Source organism: Triticum dicoccoides, chromosome 1B (assembly GCF_002162155.2).
Source record: "Triticum dicoccoides isolate Atlit2015 ecotype Zavitan chromosome 1B, WEW_v2.0, whole genome shotgun sequence".
Classification (NCBI taxonomy): Eukaryota; Viridiplantae; Streptophyta; class Magnoliopsida; order Poales; family Poaceae; genus Triticum; species Triticum dicoccoides.
In genome coordinates, this window is record NC_041381.1 from 99520511 (window position 1) to 99543504 (window position 22994).

At 48.4% G+C, this 22994-nt stretch overlaps 3 protein-coding genes and 1 pseudogene across 5 annotated transcripts; 1 reads left to right on the forward strand and 3 right to left on the reverse strand.

Moving 5' to 3' along the window:
• Nucleotides 1–277: 277 nt before the first annotated feature.
• Nucleotides 278–2174, reverse strand: LOC119321632 (uncharacterized protein C24H6.02c-like). The gene is made up of 4 exons (XM_037595230.1): nt 1963–2174; nt 1792–1879; nt 873–1001; nt 278–691 (listed from the first exon to the last, which is right to left on the reverse strand). The coding sequence occupies exons 1-4, from the start codon at nt 2103–2105 to the stop codon at nt 587–589; spliced, it is 465 nt and encodes a 154-aa protein (XP_037451127.1). The 5' UTR covers nt 2106–2174; the 3' UTR covers nt 278–586.
• A 101-nt stretch (nt 2175–2275) lies between these two features.
• LOC119321608 (probable ubiquitin-conjugating enzyme E2 37) lies at nt 2276–6155 on the forward strand. 3 transcript variants are annotated; one of them, XM_037595224.1, is made up of 8 exons: nt 2276–2562; nt 3571–3732; nt 3850–3919; nt 4005–4110; nt 4221–4319; nt 4439–4561; nt 4635–5028; nt 5143–6155. In XM_037595224.1, exons 2-8 carry the CDS (start codon nt 3597–3599, stop codon nt 5901–5903), a joined length of 1689 nt encoding a protein of 562 aa, XP_037451121.1. In that variant the 5' UTR covers nt 2276–2562; nt 3571–3596; the 3' UTR covers nt 5904–6155. The 3 variants fall into 3 exon arrangements, with proteins under 3 accessions (XP_037451121.1, XP_037451113.1, XP_037451117.1); XM_037595216.1 differs by having other exon boundaries at nt 4635–6155; XM_037595220.1 differs by having other exon boundaries at nt 4641–6155.
• Nucleotides 6156–7833: 1678 nt separating this feature from the next.
• LOC119302019 lies at nt 7834–9090 on the reverse strand (annotated as a pseudogene).
• A 1258-nt stretch (nt 9091–10348) lies between these two features.
• On the reverse strand, nt 10349–14528 carry LOC119321643 (disease resistance protein RPM1-like). The gene is made up of 2 exons (XM_037595237.1): nt 12329–14528; nt 10349–11350 (listed from the first exon to the last, which is right to left on the reverse strand). Exons 1-2 carry the CDS (start codon nt 14443–14445, stop codon nt 10624–10626), a joined length of 2844 nt encoding a protein of 947 aa, XP_037451134.1. The 5' UTR covers nt 14446–14528; the 3' UTR covers nt 10349–10623.
• Between the last annotated feature and the right edge of the window lie 8466 nt (nt 14529–22994).

Sequence of the window (22994 nt, forward strand, 5' to 3'; positions counted from 1 at the left end):
TGCCCTTGCATATTAATCCATGAGATTATGTAATTCCATCTGCATTTCAACGGGAGTAGCATATTCTGGTAGCCAAGAGCTTTTGGAAACATCAATGATCAAGGAGGTCGCCAGCAGAGGTGCTCATGAGACATGACACTCGAAGATCTTACTTATCCAGTTCCTCCAGGGAAAGAAAGATGGCGCTGGCAAAACAGAAAATGTGGAGCAGGTGGCCAAAGAGGAAGAACAAGAGAAAAAAGTGATGTTCCAGACAATCAAGATCAACAAGATGGGAGCAAAGAATGATGATGTGCATACAGTGCGAATATCATACAATTAGTGCCAGCAACTTCCAGCAACAATGTATCGTTTTTCTATAATGAGAGCAATTTTTGGTAACAATAAGGTAATCTGGTATTGTGAATTGTGATACTATTTGAGTCCATATAAACCCAGTTATGAACTGAGTAAGCTGCTATTTCAATGCACAAATACTGTTCAATATAAGCAGTCTACAAGGTTCAAATAGTCAATGTTGTCAAGACTCAAACCTAGTATATTTAGAGGAAACTTAGCATGCCTGGCTTCTATGACACATTCCAAATCAGTCTTCAGCACAAGTGTTCACCCCATTTTCTTCTCGTAGGTCATACTCGACAATTAGGCCAAGATTGTCAACAAACTTGTGATACACCTGGCACCCAGCGCACTGTGTGTGCAGTGCATGTTAGAAAGTAATGAACAGCATATCTCAGAAAATAAATGAGAATAGACATGGACTTGTTTAATACTTTTAAAAAAAGAGTGCGGTAGGCAGGTAAGGTCAGTACTAATATAAGCAAAGCTGCTGGATGTACAATGCAATTAAATAAATACTCTCAACAATTTACCTGAAGAAACACGGTTCCTCTTTCATAGGCCACCCTGTTTATCAAACGCTCTGTCCTTGCATCACATTTAGTACATGTAAACTGAACAAGCAAGCTTCTTCTAGGAAGCTTTATATCAAAACTAGCTTCCTGCAATATCACATAAGAAATGTATGATGATTCAATTTCAAAGTGTGATTTCATACAGTAAAATTTCCTATGTTAGTATATATAGGAGTATGATATAAGGATGAATATCTACATCATTAAGCTTTCAGCCTACCCAGTCAATAACTATGGTTTGTGCCAAGTTTTGAAGGGCACATTGCTGCATGAGTATTATGCGGGGGCGGCATAATTAAAATGCCTAAAAGTACAAGACTGAAAGAACGCAAAAGGTATATCATCTATAATATGTTTAGCATTTGTATTTGAACTGGACTAGGATTGCACAAGCGCATTCAACAAGTGATCTGAACCGGCGCATAAAAGGCAAACCACACCTCATTCTAATAATCTCACAAGCTTAAGGTTGATAACAACGGCGATCTTGAACTTATCGTGTGTCATTCAGAGTTGTGGTTGCAAGGTATTAAACACTGCTGCCTCTTGTTACCAGTGAGTTGACAGTTGACACATGGATGATGCTATATATCTTCTCTGTGTTATTGAGCAATATGTTGGTAATTTTTATTCCAGATTAAAAAAAAAATGTCCTAGTAATCAGTTAACTACTCCCTCCCTCCCCGAGTAGATATTTGAAGCAGCTAAGTATAGTTCATATTGCTGCCAAATCCACAAACATTTGCAGAATCGCTTGCCATAGTTAACTAGTCCAAATTTCATTAACCTAACTACCACTAGCAGTCTAGCACAAAAGGCAGGCAACACGCAAACAAATTCTGTTCATCCATAGCCGGGGGGAAGAGGGGGTTCTCACTGCCGGTGACGCTGCCGAGGCGTCCGGATCAACCTCGCTGGAGCACGCGCGGACATACGGTTGCCTTCGACGATATGAAGCTCTCAGGCTGCAAGGAGAGCACACAGCCAACCTTATTCGCTTAGGCGTCGCTGGGGGAGCTGAATCTGACAGGGGCAAGAAGAAGCGTACCTGGGAACGGGCTTCCCGAGCTTGGGATTGGAGGAGGCGAGGTGAACGCGGGACGGGGGCGAGCGACGGGCGAAGGGGCTCCCCGGGAACGGCAGCGCCGCCGCCGCCGCCGAGCAGCTGTACGCCGCAGCCGTCGCCGCCATCGGCCGGCCGGTGGCTACTGGATTGGATTGAGGACGCAGAAACAGAAGAAGCGAAGCTGAACCGTTGGATTGAAGATGAATGGCACAGATTGCAGTGCTGGATCCGTAGCACACACAAATGAAATGACTGCTTCTGTGCAAAGAGGTCCCTCGTCTTTGGTGAATTTGCTTCCGCCGTCCTCCTCCTTCAAGCCACAATCACCCACCTCTCTCGCCTATCTCCCTCCGTAGTGCTCCCCGGCGGCGGCGGCGCTGCTCCAGATCTACTGCCAAGCGCGCCCCTTCCCTTCCCCAGCTACTCCCGCCGAAGACCGCCTACGGGGCAACCCGGCTCCGCATCATCGAGCGGGAACCGGCCGCCGCCGCCGCCACGCCCGGGGGCCGCGGGCGCACCGCCTCCGGCACATCTACGGCGGGGAGGAGCCCGCCCTCGCCCTCCCCGTGCGCAAGCTGCAAGGTGTGTACCTCGCTGCTTCCCCTTCCCCCCAATGCCATCCCGGATGGGATGCATTATGTGCTCGCTTCCACATAACTAATAACCACATGTTAATGCGTACAATAATATAACAAGCTTCCTGTGTAGTATTATCTGGTAAAACTACAAGGAAGATCAGACCCTAGTTTTGACGGCATGATTGTTCCATGACAATGATATCATTTAACACCCATTTAGCATTGTATCCATGGGAACTGTGACTGTTGAAACAGTCTGTTACATAGCTGCTTATTTTGCATCTAACTCACTAATCTTACTGAATTCGAGATTCGAAGAAGCTTCAGTAGCCAAATTAAGCTAATCTTAAGTCTTCCAAAAATTCTTCAGAAGATGAAGCCACGTTTTGCTTCCAAGTTAGCATGCAAACGGTTTGCGCATGACCAGCGCCCGGTTGCATTGTGGTTGATGGTTGTATGTATTGGCCTTTGTTGGTGATAATGATAATGGAATATAGCAAAATATGGCTTCTAGGCGTTTTTTGGTGACGTTAACGCATGGTTTACTCGGGTTTTTTTTTGGAATATACCAACCCGGTTATAACGCCTGGTTGAAGACGCTTAATCGGTGTTTAACATGTGTCCACCTTGGACTGGTGTTTGTAAATTTCCCCTCGTGATGAATGGAATATAGCTCCTCTGCATCCTCTACATAATTCCTGCAAATTGGTTTATTTTTTTCTATTATAGTGATAATGATTTGATCTTACCTGGCACAAAATTGACAACCACTACCATAATCACAATGCTTTGTAAATTTATATGATGCTATCTTTTTTTAAGTAAGACCATAAGACCATGCTAACCTGGTTATCTTGGAAAAAAGGACATATGAGATTACATTATATGGTAGTATTACTTACTGGTATTGTGCAAAATAATGTGTGCTTTGGTTTTTCTCTTACCTTATTTGCTTGGGCTAAATGTTCCAAAGATATGCTGATATTTAAAGTTAATCCTCCTTTTGTGCCAGGCTAGAGTTTCCCATAAAATAACTAGATGGCTCAAGCTGCAAGGCTGAATCTAAGAATGCAGAAAGAGATTAAGCTTCTGCTCAGTGATCCACCTCCTGGGGTTTCTCTTAATCTGCCTGATGAGGAAAGTTCCTTGCCGTCTTTATCGAGCATTGAGACCAGTATGTACCCCCCACCCACCCATACACACACACACATTCATCCCAAACAGTGCTTATATTTGCCATTCCAACTATTTTCTCGTCGATTTGATGGACTTTTCTACTCATTAAATGAAGGAATTGAGGGCCCTGAGGGAACAGTTTATTCAAAAGGAGTTTTCATTCTGAAGATCCAGATTCCTGAGAGGTTTGTTTTGATTATGATGGAAGCCAACCACCCCTTCCCTTTTTGATTTGAATGTTCTGACAGTCACGCTTGTGCTGAGATGCAGATATCCTTTTCAACCTCCCAATGTGACTTTTGTTACTCCCATCTATCACCCCAACATCGACAATGGAGGACGCATTTGCCTTGATATTCTAAATTTACCTCCAAAGGTTAATTATGTGAACTGAAACTAATTTATGATTACATGAATTATCTTGTGCATAAAGGTAGTCCTCAATCCCAACAATTTTGTGTATGGATAACGAATACTGATGTGCAGGGTGCCTGGCAACCATCACTCAACATTTCTACTGTTTTGAGAAGCATTGGTTTGCTGCTAACTGAGCCAAATCCTGATGACGGGCTCATGGCGGAAATAGTAAGTACTTGTTTTTGGAAGGAAATGGAAATGCATTTGTTTCACAATCGTAGGCAGATCAATGATCATATCATAACAAAAAATGTCTTCGTAATTCACCATGCTGTTATTTTTGTTAGAGTCAAGAGTACAAATACAACAGACAAGTTTTTGACATAAATGCTCAAGCATGGACTGAGAAGTATGCTAATCCGGCAGTAGCTGGCACAAGTGGTTGGAGCTCTTTAGATGCTTCAGTTCAGGTACACAAGCGCCTGAAATTTTAATCTCCACTTTGTTGTGTTCTTGTCGTGAGCTTACTGTGTATACTGATAGGCACAGACCATGCAAATGGAGAACTCGCAGAACCTCAAACCTTTGCTGGAAGTTCCTAAAAAAGATTGTGAAGGGAGTCGAAAGAAGATGCGGTTACTGGGTAAAAAGTTATCACTAAAATCAGAAGGATCTGAAGAGAATGCCAGCACTCTTAAGCAGGATGCGGTGGCAGGCCACTTACGATCCACGGCAGTATCCACTCTTCCTACTACATGCTTGTCTCATGTTTCTGTCAGACAGAATCCTACTTCCGAAAGCATTTCTGCCAGTGCCGATAGTGGAGTAATTTCAAAGAAACGATACCAAGTAAATAGAGCAAACTTCCAGTTACATGGACAGAGACCTTCTGTTACATTAGAGGCTCCAAACCAAAGGAGCAGTGGCAGTGTGGAAGGTAAGCTCCCCAATCATCTTCGAGTGTCAGCATCCGATACTAAAGATCATGTCACACAATCTTCTGGTGATGTCTTAGTGAAGAGTATGACAAAAAGCATTGGTGAATCATCAGGTAATGTGCATAAATCATCAGAAGGCAATAGAACGACTGTTGGGTCACTTGGTCAGACGATGCAACCGAAATTGCTAAAGCCTGAAAGCAAGAGCAATGATCAGAATGGATACATGGCTCCAGATCATCTTCCTTCAGTGTCAGGTTTTAATAATCTGCAGAAAAGGTCACCATATGTTTCAAAGGAAATTTCTATTGGATGTGTTGATCTGGTTCAAGATAATTCTCATACCGAGCATGTACTTCCTAAAACCCAGTCGGTAATACATAAAGAATACAATCAAGGTCGAAAGAAGCTGAGCTTACTAAGTAAGAGGCTGTCACTGAAATCTGAGCTGCCTGAGATGGACAGGACAAGTGACAAGGGATATAAGCCAGCTAATTGTTCACAGGATGATAGGAAGCCTAGTGAACTGCCATTGTCAGGTCCAGTTGCCATAAGCCGAACCAGGGACCTGGGTTTTGTTGATTCACAGAAAAGTGCCGGCCAAAGCAATCGTCCCGTCAAACAGAATGCAACATCTATGAAAAATGTTGTTTCAGACAGTGAAGATAGTGCAGACGAATGTCAGGTCATTGAACCAGGCCTTGTTCAATCACACAAAAGTGCCAGCCAAAGCAATTGTTCCACCAAACAAAATGTAATGCTGATGGAGATTGTTTCAGATAGCGAAGATAGCGCAGATGAACGTGAAAAAAGACCTTCAAGATCAAGGTTATCGTTGATGAAGAGACGGTTGGCTGGAAAGCTTCGAAGTTGATTCGATCCGAAACGTTGCTGTCATGTAGAGGCTTTGAAGACGAAGATCTCCCATTAGTAACCAGGCTGTTTCTGGGCAGCTCGCGCACGTTTTGATGTTTATATTGCCTTATGATGTGGCGACTGTTGTGGTTGTGTTAGCAGCTAGTCTCATTTGGAGCAACTCTGTTTCTATGTTTTTATCCCTGGTTACGATGTAAAAAGAAACAAGCAAGAAAGCAACGTTCTTTCTTTTTATCTCATATGATGCTTACTTCCTCTCTTAAAATCAGTTTGGTTAACAATTTGAATACCAATATCCTAAACAATTTGGAAAAAAGATAGCTTGGATAGTTGCATGTTCAGTAAAATCGATAAATTATTAAATCAGTACCTATGCATTCTTGCCATTTAATTTTCACTCTATTAGGTAGATGTTAGCAAGCTTTTTGGGACGGAGGGAGTATATGTGAGCAAGCTCACATTTACAACCCCATAGTTTCTCCACAGCAAAAAGGGCTTATTGTTCCCTTCTTGCCATCTAATCTGCAGAAAAAGTCCTCAGATGTTTCAAAGGAAATTTCTATTGGATGTGCTGATCTGGTTCAAGACAATTCTCATACTGAGCATGTACTTCCTAAAACCCAGTCAGTAATAAGTAAAGAATGCAATCAAGGTCGAAAGAAGCTGAGCTTACTAAGTAAGAGGTTGTCACTGAAATCTGGGCTGTCTGAGATGGACAGAACAAGTGACAAGGGATATAAGCCACCTGATTGTTCACAGGATGATAGGAAGCCTAGTGAACTGCCATCGTCAGGCCCAGTCCCCATAAGCCAAACCAAGAACCAAGGCTTTGTTGATTCACAGAAAAGTATCAGCCAAAGCAATTGTCCCGTCAAACGGAATGCAACATCGATGAAGAATGTTGTTTCAGACAGTGAAGATAGCGCAGATGAATGTCAGATCATTGAGCCAGGCCTTGTTCAATCACACAAAGGTGTCAGCCAAAGCAATTGTTCCATCAAACAAAATGTAAAGCTGATGGAGATTGTTTCAGATAGCGAAGATAGCGCAGATGAACGTGAAAAAAGACCTTCAAGATCAAGGTTATCGTTGATGAAGAGGTGGTTGGCTGGAAAGCTTCGAAGCTAATTCCATCCGATAATCGTGACTTCATTGGACGCTGTCACGTAGAGGCTTTGCAGATGAAGATGTCCCATTAGTAATCAGGGTGTTTTTTGGTAGCTCGTGCACGTTTTGATGTTTATATTGCCGTATGATATGGCGACTATTGTGGTTGTGTTAGCAGCTACCAACTAGTCTCATTGGAAGCAACTCTGTTTCTGTACTTTTAACCCTGGTTAGGATGTAAAAAGAAACAAACAAGCAAGCAACGTGCTTTCTTTTTATCTCATGCGATGCTTACTTTCATTCTTAAAATCAGTTTGGTTAACAATTTGGAAAAAAAAAAGGATAGCTTAGATAGTTGCATGTTGAGTAAAATTGCTAAATTATTTTGAGAAATAATTAAATCAGTACCTATGCACTCTTGCCATCTAAAATTTTAAATTCTCATCATGGAAGTAATAGTACATTTTGGTTCACTGTGCTGATTATCAAATACCAGTTGGCAGCTGTCTAATTCGTGCTATGAGGCTACTAATTGAGCAGCAGTTATAGCTCGGGCTGCAAGTGGGACTATACATGGGCGTCCCACCTTTCCACCGGTCATAACTCGGAATTTGGCGAATTTTCAGGTCCTGGCTGTGAACCGTTCAACATGCATGGAGATGCATATTTAGCAGAGAAAATTGAGGTAATAGCATCCCAGGTACCCTAACTTGCACCCAGTGTGATGATTTAGTCCCAAAGTTGCAAAACTTGACCAAACCATACCCCAACTTGCACCTCATGTGATGATTTAGTCCCAGACCAATCACAGCTCGCCAATTGGCTGCCAAGTGGCTGGACGGTCAGCGCACGCAGTTTTGCAGAAACCCCCCTGCAGTTTCCAATTATCAACCCGCAGTCACCCCCACTTCTACTGGAAACTACTGTACATATGGGCCAATGCTACTGGAAACTACTGTACATATGAGATGCCAAGAAGTTCGATCCTTCAGAGCTTCTGAAGAACATCGCGCATGGCCGCGCGCGGCCTACACACGGCCTCCAAAGCCACGGCCTTGGGCATGGTGATCCCCACCCCCTCCGTCATGTCCACCTCCACGCCGTCCACCCGGTCCCAGTCGAAACACTGCACCAGCGTCCCGAGAACCACCCCGACCGTCTGCAGCACCAGCGCCTCGCCGGGGCACCTCCGCCGCCCCATCCCGAACGGCATCAGCAGCAGCCCGTCGCCCTTGCCGTCCTCGAACCGCTCCGGGCGGAACGCCGTCGGGTCCTCCCACACAGCCGGGTCCATGTGGAGGGCGTACGCGTTCACGATCAGCATGGTGCCGCTCCGCACGTCGTAGCCGCCGACCTTGCAGTCGGCGGAGGACTCGTGCGGCAGCAGCAGCGGCGCCGCCGGGTACAGGCGTAGCGTCTCGTTGATGATGCACTGGAGGTAGCTGAGGCGGGGCACGTCGTCGGCGCTGAGAGTGGGAAAGGCCAAAATTAAATTACTAGAAATAAACACGTTGGAAGTGGGATTCATCCAGCTAAGTGACATGGCCGTGTTACTCGCCTACGTTGAGTGACCACTATCTGATTAGATATATGATAAGACAGATAAAAAGTGGAGTACTGGACTAACACAATGACTCAGGTCGAGTTGTTGCTATCTGATGACCATTATCTACTGATGATGCCAAATTGCCAATGTCCTTAATGAAGAAACTGACAGTTGAAGTACTCGGGTATGTGAGAAGCAACCAAGTGGAAAAGTGACTTACCGCACACAGAGCGATGATCATCTGATCAGTGTACAGCTCCGGCTCCGTCTTCTGCAGAGTGAGGAGCACGGCGATCATGCTCTTCTTCTCGCCCTCGTCGCCGGCGCCGCCCTCGTCCATCCTCCGCCGCTCGGCGTCGATGAGCCGGTGGAGGAAGGCGTCCCTCCTGCTCACCGTGGCCAGGATCCTGCTCCTCACGCCGGACACGTCGAGCCACCGCATCACCGGCAGGTAGTCCCACACGTTGGCCGCGCCGATGAGCGGGATGATCTCGTCCACCACCTGCTTGAACTCCTGCGCCTCCAGGGACATGTCCATCGCCACGTCCCTGCGCTCCGTCTTCCTCTACGACAACAACCTCACCGGCGCCTTCCCGCCGGCGCTCGGGCGCTGCAGGCAGCTGCAGCGGCTGCTCCTTGCAAACAATGGGTTCTCCGGTCACATACCGGCCGCCGCCTTGCCGCAGATGGAGAGCCTGCAGGTGCTCGACCTGTCGTCCAACTCCCTCACGGACGCCATCCGGCCTGAGCTCGGCAAGCTCCAGGCGCTGGCCGGCACACTGAACATCTCCCGCAACCGCCTCTCCGACGCGGTGCCGCCGGAGCTGGGACGTCTCCCGGCGACCGTCACCCTCGACCTCCGCTTCAACAACCTCTCCGGCGAGATCCCGCAGTCCGGGTCCCTCGCCAGCCAGGGCGCCACGGCCTTCCTCAACAACCCCGGGCTCTGCGGTTTCCCGCTCCAGGTCCCCTGCCGCGCGGCCCCGCCGTCGGCATCCTCCTCCACGCCGCCTCCGACCACCACTGGCTCCGGCGGCAGCGCCGGCGGCACTAGCCAGCCGATGAAGACCAGCCTCATCGTGCTCATCTCGGTCGCCGACGCGGCCGGCGTCGCCCTCATCGGAGTCATCGTGGTGTACATATACTGGAAGCTGCGCGACCGGCGCGGGGATGATGTCGACGACGACGAGGACGAGGAGGGGCGAGGGCTCTTCGCCTGCCCGTGCATGCGCGCAAACACCTGCGGGGACTCGTCGGACGGGTCCGACGCGGGCGGCGGCGAGAAGAAACGCGGCAACGGTTCCGGGGGCGGAGGCGGCGGCGAGGACGGGGAGCTGGTGGCGATCGACAAGGGGTTCCAGATGGAGCTGGACGAGCTGCTCCGCGGCCCCGGAGCGGTACAAGGAGTTCGCGGCGGAGGCCGGTGTCGTCGGGCGCGTGCGGAGGCCGGCGTCGTCGTGCTCTTTTTTCCAACGGCTTGCTCTGCTCTCAAGAATAGAACAGGTTGATAATTGGAAACGGCAGGGAGGTTTCTGCAAAACTGCGTGCGCTGACCGGCCCAGCCAATTGGCGAGCTCTGATTAGCCTGGGACTAAAACATCACATTGTATGCAAGTTGGGGTATGAGTTGATCTAGTTTTGCAACTTTGGGACTAGATCATCACATTGGGTGCAAGTTAGGGTACCTGGGGTGCTATTACCAACCAAACATCTCTGACAAGCTTACGCATCTGACCAGAACTAACAGATAAGCACTTTTTTTTACAGAACCATAGGATTTTCATTGACGAGGTGCCGTGGATCCATCCTTGGCTTGACATTTCGTCAGAACAATAATAGCAAAAATACACATTCAGAACGTACCCAATGCTGCAACAGGTAGTAAAATAAAGAGTTTTGCAGGTTCAAAAAAAAAAGAAAAAGAGTTGCCGCTGCCCCCAAGTAGGCTCATCTTTTCGAAGCTGTGGGCCCCATATTGAAGTCATAGTAGGCCTTAGACCATTTCTAGGATATTTAGTTCGAGTGAACCACCACCATGTCGGCTTAAGCATTGGGCAGATATCCCCTAAAGCCATTTGTGAAACTTTGACGAGTTGACTGACCCCACTGGTAATGTGACTGCATCCGTCTTGAATGACTCTTGAACATTTGATAGGTTGATATAAATTTTTTGCTCCAACAATCGTGCATTATGCCAGAAGAAGTTCTTCACAACTGTAATGCGCTGATCATCTCGATGATTTGCCCCGTGACCTTTCCCATATGGTATCTTCTCTATGAACTTACTTGGCATCTGAAACAACTCCACATTTTCCAGATGTATGAGGTTCTCAATGCTTCGGTGTATCTCGGTGAGTTCAAGACATAGGCCAAGCGTCAGCAGACGTAAATCTGCAAGGCTGTCCTTTTGAAATTCTATGCTGGTAAGGTTAGGCAATCCCTGTAGGTTTAGTTGTCTAAGGACTGGAAAACAACCTGCCACAAAGGTCAAGCTTCTCTCGTTGCATGCGTTGATGAGACTAAGGTGTAACAGCCTGGGAAGTGAAGAGAGTAGCACAATTGAATCTTCTCCAAGTTCAGATGAACGCAAATGAAAATGTATGAGGTTGGTAAGAGAACCGAACCACGATGGTAGCTTACCCCTTGCCAATTTCCCAGTTAAGTTGAGGGTTTTTAGCTTCACTGGTGCTGGAGAAAATGGCTCCAAGTCCAATGTTACATTAGCATCGGAATTGGTTATTCCCAAGCGCAGAAGGCAGCTCATTTTGGATAGTGCTGAGGGCAAATCGATAGGGGAATTTGAGGATTTGCCACACCTTATTTTGCAGTTTGAGGATTTGCCCCTGTTTTGGCTGTAACCCAGGATTTGCCACATCTTTGCTGAAAGATTGAGGATTTGCCCCTAACACGACTGGCCCGCAACAACATGACCAAAATGCCCTTGTGTTTACCTACTGAGAGGAACCCGGTCCAAAGGTTGCCCCGATAACTCTCTCATCTCATCCTACCTGTACCTGCGGCGGCGGCGGCAATCTGTGGCGGCTACGACGATGGCGACCTCGATCTCCCCGACAGCGGCGACCTGGTAAGATCTGCTACTACCTTACGTTCCTTTGACCACCTCCCGCTCCTGAACGTACGGAGAAAATCTAAAAAAAAATCAGAGATTACATTCACACTTCATAGTGAACGTACAGATTGAAGATAAACTGAAGAATATTACAGTGAGTATTCTTCTGGGAAAGTTTCATCACCTTTTCTTTTAATCACAAAGTACATTCACACTGCGTAGTTCACACATCACAAATTACATTTACATTTTTAAGTGACATCAGAAGGTACATTAGCCCTTACTAGTTCACAAGTTAGAACAGATGCAGCTCGTGAAGGCAGCGCACGGTGAGGCCCCAGCAAGCTCGGGGAGGCACAGCAGGGCGCAACAGGAACTCAGGGGAGACTTCCAAAGCAGGTGTAGCCGCTGTGAGGTTGCATGCCGCCGACATTGCGTGGTGGCCAGCCGCCAGGCCGAACAGAATACGGGAACCGCGAGCTCATGCCCGATTGAGGATAACTAAAACAGATTGGGTTGGGGGTATTTTGGTCACAGAATTTGTACTATAATGTGCCAAAGGATCCAAACAGTATGTTAGGGGCAAATCCTCAATCTTCCAGCAAAGATGTGGCAAATCCTGGGTTACAGCCAAAATAGGGGCAAATCCTCAAACTGCAAAATAAGGTGTGGCAAATCCTCAAATTCCCCCAAATCGATAAGAATTCTCTGGTCTACTCCAAATAGCTCTAAGCTCCTCATCTGTTCCAAGCTTTCTAAGGATTTGATCACCTTCTGATCAGCTTGAACATATTTAAGAGTCTGGAGGCATTTGAGATTTTCGAGACCATCTGGAAGAGAAACTGCTGTACCAGGTTCCGGTTCCATAAAATCTGTGGTTCCACGTGTAAATAATATCAGGTGCCGGAGGTTCTTCAGTTTGGTTATGCTGATTGGTAATACCTTGATACTGGACCATTTGGCATCTAAAGTTTGCAAATCACGGAGTCTCCCCAGTTCTTTCGGTAGTTCTTCAATGTAGGTGGAGCGTACGCCAAGGTACCGCAGATTACGAAGATTGGCCACTGCACTAGGCAGTTTACTTGCCTTAACGTACCAGAGATTTTGCACAGTTAACAATCTGAAACGAGAAAATAGTGCAACATCCAGGTCTGATCTAAGCACATAGAAGGAGCGAAGTGAGGGCATATTTGGAGTTGACTGGTGGTCACTTTGGCACTGGTAAAGTGTAAGATAACGGATTTTCTGTTTTAAGTCCACCCTTGCACTCGTAGATAACTGAAAGAATCCATCTTCTTTTGATCTATATGCAGCAATCTCCCTGATCAGGTCGTGAATGTGTAACCGCTTTGCACGCCCAAACTCATTTTTCAGCTTGACAAGCAACAAGTTCCGTTGCACTAGCTCGTTCACGTAACCATCCGCGACCTCCTCCATCGTGCCATGCCCTGTTTCCACTATCAAACCTTGGGCTATCCACTCTCTGATAAGAATCTTCCTTTTGATAAAGAAATCCTCAGGGTATACACTGCAATAGAGGAAACATCTCTTCAGGCGGTATGGTAAGTCATCAATACTGAAATTCAGTACGCTCGCTACATGCCCAATTCCATGGTCATGTTTTTCATCCCACACAAGGCTATCATGGACGTTCTTCCAAGCAAATTCTATTTTCTCCTTCAACAGAAGGAGGTTTCCAACCGATATAATCGCCAATGGCAGCCCACAACATTTTTGCAGTATCTTGAGAGCCCAATTCTGCAGGTGATATGCGCACTCCTGGTTCGCATCTTCCCTGAATGTGGTGCTACAAAATAGAGACCATGCTTCATGTTCAGGGAGCGGCTGCAACATGATGGTCCTGTTGTCTGATGCCAGAGCAGCCACTTCTTGATTGCGTGTGGTGATGACTACTCGGCTCCCGGTTTCACTGTCAAGCAATGCACTGCGGAGCTGAAACCAGGCATCCGCATTCCAGACATCATCCAGCAAGAGGAAGTACCTTTTGTGAGCCAGATGCCCACGAAGAGCCTCGACTAGTGACCGGTAGTCCATCTCCTGTGTGTCCCCCAGCGCACTGTCTCGGACACCCCGATGAAGTTCCTTGATGATTCTCCTTATGAGGTCCTCCGTCGTGAAGTTCTTGGAGACGGTAACCCATGCGGTGCAATCAAAATTGCAGTTTGCAGCGATTTTCTTGTACACGTTAGTGGCAAGAGTAGTCTTGCCAACACCGCCCATCCCGCAGATGGCCACTATTATCAGCGGGGGGTTGGCGTCCCCGGTTAGCCATTTCATCAGTAACCTTGTGTGCTCGGCAAAACCGACGATTTCCCCTTCCACCACGAAGTGCGCCGCCTCCGATATGTTCCGGCAGATAGCGGCCGCCGCAGGAGCCGAGCTTGACGCAGATGCCTCGGCCGGCCGGATGCCAAGCTGCTCCTTCACGGCGGACAGGGCGCGGAGCCTCTCCCTTGCCTTCCGCAGGCGCCTCAGGAGGGCGAACCGGGCCGCTACGTCAGCGCAGGCACGGACGAAGCCGACGCTCGAGAGAAAGGTATACTCGTCGGTGACGTCCTCGAGCTCGAAGCCGACGTGGCGAACCTGGTTGACCCATGCGTCGACGAGCTCGTTGGTGCCGCGGCGGGAGTCGGCGAAGCGGAGGAAGGCGCGAAGGAGATCGAGGTCGCACGCGGCGGCGGCGATACCGGAGCGGATGGAGACAAAGGAGGCGAGGAAGACGGCCGTGCTGCGGCCTGTGCGGAGCAGCGCCGCGGCGACCTTGGCCGAGAGGGATATGGCGATCAGCTCCGCCATGGCTCGGCTCGTAGTAGGGTGATACGACTCATACGAGATTCAAATTCAGCGACCGGTCGACGCGAGTATGGGAATAATTCGGATGGTCCCGAGCGCAGACAACGGACCGGCTCAACGTTTGCGCCGCACGCATGCTGACCACGCGATTAAAGTCGATCACGCGTCCATGCGAGGCTGCTGCATGTGTCCATTTGGGCGGAAGGAAACAAATATCTCTGCCTCGCTCCTCCATTATCTCCTCGACCACTCAGACTTTTCTCTCTCTCTCCCTATTACTTGAGTGCAGTTTTATGTAGTAGCGCGAGCTGCCTGGTACTCACTCTATTTCTTTTTAATCTGCATATAAGATTTGATCAACCTTAAATTTTGTAAAGTTTGATTAACTTTATAAAAAAATATCAACATCTAAAACATTAAAGCTATATGGTATGAAATTAATTTCATGATGCATCTAACAATATTGATTTCATATTGTGAATCTCGATGTTTTTTCTATAAACTTAGTCAAAGTTAACAATGTTTGACTTTGACCAAATCTTATATGCAGACTAAGAAAACGGAGTGAGTACCCTATACTAGGTGCCGTTCATAAAGTATTCAGTGGTATCGAGGTACGTGCAATCGCTTTGCTCATTAGTAAAACAACGTTCTTAACTGGAATTCATTTGGGCCTACTCCTCCCGACATGCATCGGATTCCTAGCTGGGAGATATGTCCCTGTCAAAGTATCAGACTTTTTCTAGTTGGATCCTCTGTGCCTATGTTCTTTAGTAATATCTCATATTGGCCACAAGTGATCCTTGATAGCTTCAACCTTCACTGCACGTCCACATGCCTGAGACATATTGGTGTGCTCCTATTTATGAGTAAGTACATGTTAGAGGAGAGTCTCTAGCTAAGGGGTTGTTTGGTTGATGTCCTGGACAGCACGCCTGGCAAATTCGAGCGTCTGGCTCACGCCTGGGAAAGTGCAGCTTTGTGCCAAGCCTTGTTTGGCTTGTGACCATGCCTGGTGGTGAATAATGCATGTCACATCAGTGTATTTAGCTGTCTTTTCCTTCTCACATGCATGATTAGTACTCCCAGGCAGCACCCAAGCGTCCTTTCTCGGTTGCCTGGACCAGGCTAGTGACTCTCTCCTACTTTCTAGACAGGCTAATGACGCATTGAGATACTCAGGCCAGGCTAGCTTCAACTTATCCAGGCACCAACTAAACAAAGTACAGGCAGAACTCAGACAAGCTTCAGGCGAGGCAAGTTTGCTCCGGGACAAGAACAAAAACAGCCCCTAAATCCCTGTGCATGGAGAAGAAGACATCTGTCTCAACCTCCTTTCTTGGAGGCCCACTTTGTGGTCTTCAGATGCAAATCCCGGGTAAGCAGGTCTTTAGCATTGTTTCAGCTTTTACAAGGAGGCCACCACCCGAACCTCTACGACGAAAGTGAACTTGTAGTCAAACAATGTTAAGAGTATATATCATCTGACGGGGCGCGTAGCCGCCGCCGCCCTCGGCCCCGCCCCGCCGCGGTCGCCGCCGTCGGCCATGGCCCCGCCCCGCTGTGGCCGCCGCCCTTGGCCCTGCCCCGCCGTGGCCGCCACCCCCGGCCCCGCCCTGCCGCCACCGGACCTAGGTCCCATGGTGGCTGGCGATGTTGCCATGCGCGCCACACTGGCGTGCTATGGCCCTGTTGCGGCCTCGTCCGCCCTCACACCACGGGAACCTCGTGTCCCCGTCAGTCCCGTTGGAGCTCAGACCGGTAAGGAAACCATGTGCTGCTCCAAGTTCAAACGACGGCAGGAATCCGGCAAGGGTTGCGATGGGAAGACATGCGTTTGTGTAAGGACAGCGATCTGCGCCGGTGCACCGGCCCAACTGTTGGGCCGGTCGAGGCCTAGCCATCTGATGCAGTTTGCGTTGACCATCAGATCCACACGCATACCTGGACTGAAGCAACCGTTGCAACAAAAAGTAACAGTTTTGTTGCGACAGTGTACGAACAGCCACAACAAGGAAAACAGGGGAGCTGGATCCCCCCGCGTCTGCCCGTCCCTGATCCGCGGCGGCGGCTAGATCCGCCTGTTATTCGTTCCCCACGGCCGAATCACGTCGAGGAGGGGCTCCCCCACCTATCAAGCCGCCTTGGGATTGCTTCAATCATGTCTTACATACGTCATGACCTCCTTGGCGCCATGGATTTGGGCTCGAGCTCTGCTGCCATTCATGGCCGGAGTCCCTTGAGGCGGCAAGGCCCTGGTGGTAGTGGACCGGTGCTACAACGGTACTACAACCCTGATGTGGTCTTCCAAGATGCAGCACGACATGGCCGGGATGAAATTGATCTGGTATGAATTCCAACTGCAAATCCTAGATCCTTTTGTTCACAAAAAAATGTTGCAACCTTTGATTTCAATTGATGAGCATGAGATTAAAAAGAGATGTTCTGAACATACTTGTGTTTGATATTTGTGTAATGTTTCTGAGATGTTGTCAATTAATGCTAGCATCTTCCTGCTGTCTGCTAGTAAAATGTTACAAGTATGTGTTGTAGTTGCTACATGTTACTTCCTGGATGTTGCATGCTACATCCTAAAATGTTGCATGCAGGAATTGTTTTGCGTGTTTTTTCACGTAGCAAAAAATATGACTTGGGTGCTGATTTTGTTGCAGAATGTTGCTGTTGAGCCATCAATTTTCCTTGATGATGATATGCAAAATGTTACGCACGAAGAAGAAGATGATGGCATTGATCTGAATGATACTCCGCGAAATGATAGTGACAATTCGTTGCAACTGAACACGAATGGTGTAGCTCCAAATCATGGCAATGCCCGTGTGGCTAGTGACAATGCCAATGGAAATGCTGCAACACTTGTTGATGAACCAGATGAAGATATATCATCACAGCTAGTTGTCCCTTTTGTTGGAATGGTTTTTGACAATGCTGAAGAAGCTCAGCGTGTTTACAATGAATATGCGTCGAAGATGGGCTTTGGAACTCACATTGTGACATCAAAGCATAGTAGGAAAAATAGCTCGGAGCAGAAGCACCTTCTAATCTATAGAGTTTTTGAGTGCATACACTCACGGAAAAATCCTTCGAAGAATGTTGGTGGTAGCATTTCTGACGGGGCTGCAACAAATCAGTGTGATGATGTTGATATGAGCTATGCTAGTAACAAAAAATTTCCAAGCAAACAAGCTGGCATCTATATGGATGTGAGCGACAAGAGGCGAAGAAACCGGTTGGAGCGGTATGATTGCAAGGCTCGTATGGGTGTTAACCTCAAAGACGGTAGCTGGGTTGTGACAGTTTTTGATGCCGATCACACACACCAGCTGATGTTGCAAAGGGGGCGTAGGTGATTTTGCCGCTCTCACAGAAATATCCCGGATGCAGACATGCAGTACATCACTTCGCTGCACTATCGCAACATGTCAACGGCTAATATGATGGGCTTGCTTGGAGATGCACGATGTTGCGATCCAAGGAGTTTGCCGTATGTGTTGGGGATATAACTACTGAGTGTAAACCGCCATAGGAGGGGCCGGTTCACCCTCAACTATATTGAAGCCCATGAAGATTCTTAAGATGGTATTTTACTATGAAGCTTAGAGGCCCGGAGCCCGAAGGCGGATTAGGGCCCATAGTGGTAAACCGCCATAGTCATGTAACTTGTGTTGTAAGATAAGGAAGGGAGAGATCAAGCCGAACACTTGTATGAGTCGGCCTCGGCACTCTGTAAACCAGCCAAGCGTCAACCCGTGTATATAAGGGGACGACCCGGCAGCAGTTCAGGGACAAGAAACACAACTCAATAGCCAGGCATAGCTTGTTTAGCTCCCTGGTTAGCGAGACCCCAATAATCCCATCACAACTAGACGTAGGCCTTTACCTTCATCGAAGGGGCCGAACTAGTATAAAATCCCTCGTATCCTTTGTCCAGTTTAACCCCTTTAAGCTAACCCGTCGCGATGGCTCCACGACTAAGTCCTTACACGAGGACAGCTGACATGATATTTCCACGACAGTTGGCGCCCACCGTGGGGCTATCGCACAATGGTTTCGAGTTCTTGAAGGGCAGCTTTGAAGGACTCAAAGGATACGCTGTGGGCCGGATGACCAAAAGTCGTCGCGGCAAGCTCTACATCGATGATGCAGGTTGGGGCCCCGAGGCTGGCTCAATCGAGTACGGGTACCGGGTCCCCTTCGGCGGAATTCACGTCTTCACCGGCAAGATCGGCGGACCGGGCCCTGAGCCGGACACCTGCACCGACCTTGTCGAAACGGCTCAACGTGCAAGTCCCGCCCGGATTCAGCCTGCCGTGAAGCGTGCGTTCGTGGGATGTGTCCATGGGATCGGATCTGAACCGGTGTCTAAGGGTGAGACGGTCGCTTATTCCGACGGCGAATCATCCACTGGTGAAACCAAATCCCTGTACCAAGTCCAGGATGGCGCGTTTGAAGGGTATTCCAATGGCACCAGTATTCCGGAATTTCTTGAACCGCCGAACCACGTCGGAAATTTCATGGCCGGAACACAGCCAACCTTGCAAAACTCTACTGCGGCGGCGTCTGGACCGGAAGCAGGGGAAGGAGGCTCCACGCGCCGGCCGGCTCAAGTTCTCTTCGGTTTGATGGATGCCTGGGCGACCTTGTTGACTACGGCAGTAACACCGGTGACGCAGGATCAGCACAATGCAGATGTGGCAAGTCTAAAGGATCAGATAACACAAGCCAAGGAGGACTTAGCAGCTGAGGAAACCAGGATGGCTGAGGAACGGGCCGCTTTAGATGCCCAGGCGTAAAGGATTCAAGCTAAGAATTATTGACTTTTGATGGATTAGAACGCTTCAAATCAAGTATTCAGGAGGAGACATCAATCTCGCTTGCCGGCGGATTACAACGCAATGAATCTCTTTGAAATGCCAGGTGCAGGAACTAGCAACCCGCCAGTAGTAAACCGGAATACCGATCCAAGAACCGGAGCGCCGGAGCAGCCTCAGGTGATGGGTCCACCTCGACGCATGGATAACCCGCCGCCATACACCACACCCCCGCCGGGTCACTTCTCTACCCCTTTGGATAATATGATAGCGGCTGCATCCCGGTTGGCAGCTATTCCGATAGGAGGTGAATCGCCGGTGGCGGTCGAGACACGGCGGGCCAGGGATCTTCTTCAAACAGCTCTGACACAACAGCAAGCTTACTCGTATATCCGAGACAGGGTTCATTCCACTCCACGTCCAAGCAAAAGCTATAGCAGGCATATAGATGAACCGGAAGTGTCCAGCAGTGCGAGGTGCCGCATTGTCCCTCAAGGGCCTAATCCGGCGCGTGGTGATGTGAACGCTCAGGACGTGGTGGAGAATGGTAGAGCACGAAGGGAGGCCGCTTTAGCAGCACAACATATGGGTCGTTATCAACCCGCCCCAGTTCAGCCAGCAGCGTCAGTGGACCGGGGCACCGGGCTCGCTTTTAGTTCTTGGGGAGTGTCGTGTCTTATTCCGGCACTCCGTAATGTGCGCCTGCCTAAGGACTTCAAGCGCCCGTGTAAAGTTCCAAATTACACCACTGATCAACCACCCGAGGCGTGGGTGGAACGTTATCAGATGGCTATGGAGATGCTGGATGTGGACGAAGCAGCTTGTGCAAAGTATTTCACGATAATGTTGGAAGGAACAACCCGTACATGGTTGAAGAATCTACCAGCTAACTCTATCGAGTCATGGGGCCAGTTGAAGGCCCAGTTTATAGCCAATTTCAAGGACACATGTAAACAGCCTATGTCCATTGTGGATCTTGATGCTTGTGTTCAAGGGGAGAACGAGTCAACAACTCATTGGGTGTGCCGGGTTTCAGAAGTCTTGCATTCATCGCACCGTATTAATGCTGGCTCGGCAATCATCACCTTGGAGCGTAATTGCCGGTTTAAGTCGCTGAAGATGAAGTTAGGACGGCTCAAGTGCCACTGCAATGACATGGGCACCCTTATGGCCGCCTTGGTCAAGTATGCCGATTCTGATAATACCAAGGATCCCAATTCTGATGAGGAGAAACCGGAGAAGGGAAAGAAGAACGACGGTGCAAAGGGACAGCAGCACAACCAAGGAGGCCATGGGAATAACGGTAAGCGTAAAGCAGATTCAGATTTTGTAGCTAATGCTAATGTGCAGCGTCGTAAGGGTAAACCGCCCCAGTGTGGCGGCGGAATGAATCTGGAGCGTTTGTTGAATCAGCCCTGCCCAAAGCATGGGACCAAGGAGGTTCCTGCAACGCATCTCTGGAAAGATTGTCATATTATGAAGGAGTTCAAAAACTCTGATCTTTTCCGGTATGATCAGGGTCCATCGGGCGGTTCAGGTCCAGGTTTTCATGGTGGCGGCGGTTCAAACTCTGGATTTCAGAATAATCAGGGCAACTAGAACAACCAAGGTGGTAATAATCAGCAGAGTAATCAAGGAAATCAGCAGCAGTCGGGTTACCAGAGTCACCCAAAGCAATTGAATGGTGGGCAGTATCACGTGTTCACCACTAGTTTGTGTAAGCGTGACCAGAAACTTCACAAGAGGGCTGTTAATGCTGTTGAACCGGCAGTACCACGTTATCTGCGGTGGTCCGAACAACCTATTGTATGGAGCAGGGAGGATCATCCGCCCCGGGTTGACAACCCGGGTCACCTGGCTTTGTTGGTGGCACCTCAGGTGGGAGGTTATAAGTTCACCAAGGTACTCATGGATGGAGGAAGCAGTATTAACATTCTGTATTACGAGACCTTCCGTCGCATGGGGTTGACAGACAAGAGTCTTAAACCGTCCAACACTATTTTCCATGGTGTGGTACCAGGTAAATCGGCTTATCCTATTGGTAAGATCGCTTTGGAAGTTGTGTTTGGTGATGAACATGATTCCCGGTCTGAGACATTGACCTTTGAAGTGGTGAGGATCCAGAGCCCGTACCACGCACTGTTTGGGCGACCGGCTTATGCAAAGTTCATGGCGAGGCCTTGTTATATTTACTTGCAGCTCAAGATGCCGGGTCGTAAAGGGACCATTATAGTTCATGAAAGTCGTAAAATCGCTTTGGATTGCGAGGAAGGTGATGCGGCCTATGCTGAGTCGGTTTGTGCTACAGAGGAGCTGAAGTTTTATAAGGAAAATGTTGATCCGGCAGACATGACCCCTTTGAAGAATCCCACCACTGAGCATGACCCAACCCTGCATTTCAAACCGGCTGATGAGACTAAACTTGTTGACTTTGTTCCTGGCAATTCGTCCAAGCAATTTAGCATCAGCACAAATTTGGATCCGAAATAGGAAAGCGCGCTCATCGAGTTCATCCGTGAGAACGGGGACATTTTTGCATGGAAGCCTTCTGACATGCCAGGTGTACCGAGGGAACTCGCTGAGCACACTCTCAATATTGATCCCAAGTTTAAACCGGTCAAGAAATTTCTTCGTCGCTTTAACAAGGAAAGACGTAAGGCAATTGGTGAAGAGGTAGCCCGACTGTTGGCTGCTAGGTTTATCGTTGAAGTGTTTCACCCTGAGTGGTTGGCTAATCTGGTGCTTGTTCTTAAGAAAAACGGCACTTGGCGCATGTGTGTGGATTACACAGATTTGAACAAAGCTTGTCCGGCCGATCCTTTTGCTCTCCTGCGTATTGATCAGATCATTGATGCAACGGTGGGTTGTGAGCATTTGAGTTTCTTGGATGCTTATTCAGGCTATCATCAGATCAAAATGGCAGTTAAGGACCAGGAGAAGACCGCCTTCATCACTCCCTTTGGAGCCTTTTGCTATGTTTCTATGCCCTTTGGGCTCAAGAGTGCCCAGGCAACTTATCAGCGCTGTGTGCAGAATTGTCTTCACACTCAGATTGGGCGTAATGTTCATGCCTATGTTGATGACATTGTGGTAAAGTCCAGGAAAAAGGAGACATTGATAGATGATCTCAAGGAGACCTTTGACAATCTGCGGGTTTACAAGATGATGCTCAATCCGGACAAGTGTGTCTTTGGTGTTCCGACAGGCAAGCTTCTAGGCTTTCTAGTGTCCAACAGAGGCATTGAGGCTAATCTGCAGAAGATCAAAGCGATTACATCTTTGGCTAAACCGGCGTGCATCAATGATGTTGAGCGTCTAGCAGGTCGGATTGCAGCCCTAAGCCGGTTTATCAGCCGTTTGGGAGAGAAGGCGATCCCTCTATATCAGATGTTGAAGAAAACAGACACCTTTGTCTGGAGTGATGCGGCAAATGCGGCGTTTGAAGACTTGAAGTGGCAGTTGGCCGAACCGCCCGTCCTTGTTGCTCCGGTTGACAGGGAGCCCTTATTGTTGTATGTGGCTGCTAATGCCCGTGCTGTCAGTGTGGAAATTGTGGTGGAGCGCAAGGAGGCCGGTAAGGAGTACCCGGTTCAACGACCGGTTTATTATATTAGTGAGGTGCTTATCGAGTCAAAGCAGCGATATCCGCATTGGCAGAAGCTAGTATATGGGGTTTTTATGGCAAGTCGGAAGCTCAAACAATATTTCCAAGGCCATCCCATT

Excerpts from the sequence above, each read along its gene's own strand:
- LOC119321632 (XM_037595230.1), bottom strand. The coding sequence starts at position 2,105 with ATGGCGGCGACGGCTGCGGCGTACAGCTGCTCGGCGGCGGCGGCGGCG. Across the intron at positions 1,880-1,962 it reads CTCGGGAAGCCCGTTCCCAG|CCTGAGAGCTTCATATCGTC; the intron begins GTACGCTTCTTC and ends CTCTCCTTGCAG. Across the intron at positions 692-872 it reads GAGGAACCGTGTTTCTTCAG|TGCGCTGGGTGCCAGGTGTA; the intron begins GTAAATTGTTGA and ends CTGCACACACAG.
- LOC119321608 (XM_037595216.1), top strand. The coding sequence starts at position 3,597 with ATGGCTCAAGCTGCAAGGCTGAATCTAAGAATGCAGAAAGAGATTAAG. Across the intron at positions 3,920-4,004 it reads AAGATCCAGATTCCTGAGAG|ATATCCTTTTCAACCTCCCA; the intron begins GTTTGTTTTGAT and ends GCTGAGATGCAG. Across the intron at positions 4,320-4,438 it reads ACGGGCTCATGGCGGAAATA|AGTCAAGAGTACAAATACAA; the intron begins GTAAGTACTTGT and ends TATTTTTGTTAG.
- LOC119321643 (XM_037595237.1), bottom strand. The coding sequence starts at position 14,445 with ATGGCGGAGCTGATCGCCATATCCCTCTCGGCCAAGGTCGCCGCGGCG. Across the intron at positions 11,351-12,328 it reads GGAGTAGACCAGAGAATTCT|TATCGATTTGCCCTCAGCAC; the intron begins TATCGATTTGGG and ends CTCAAATTCCCC.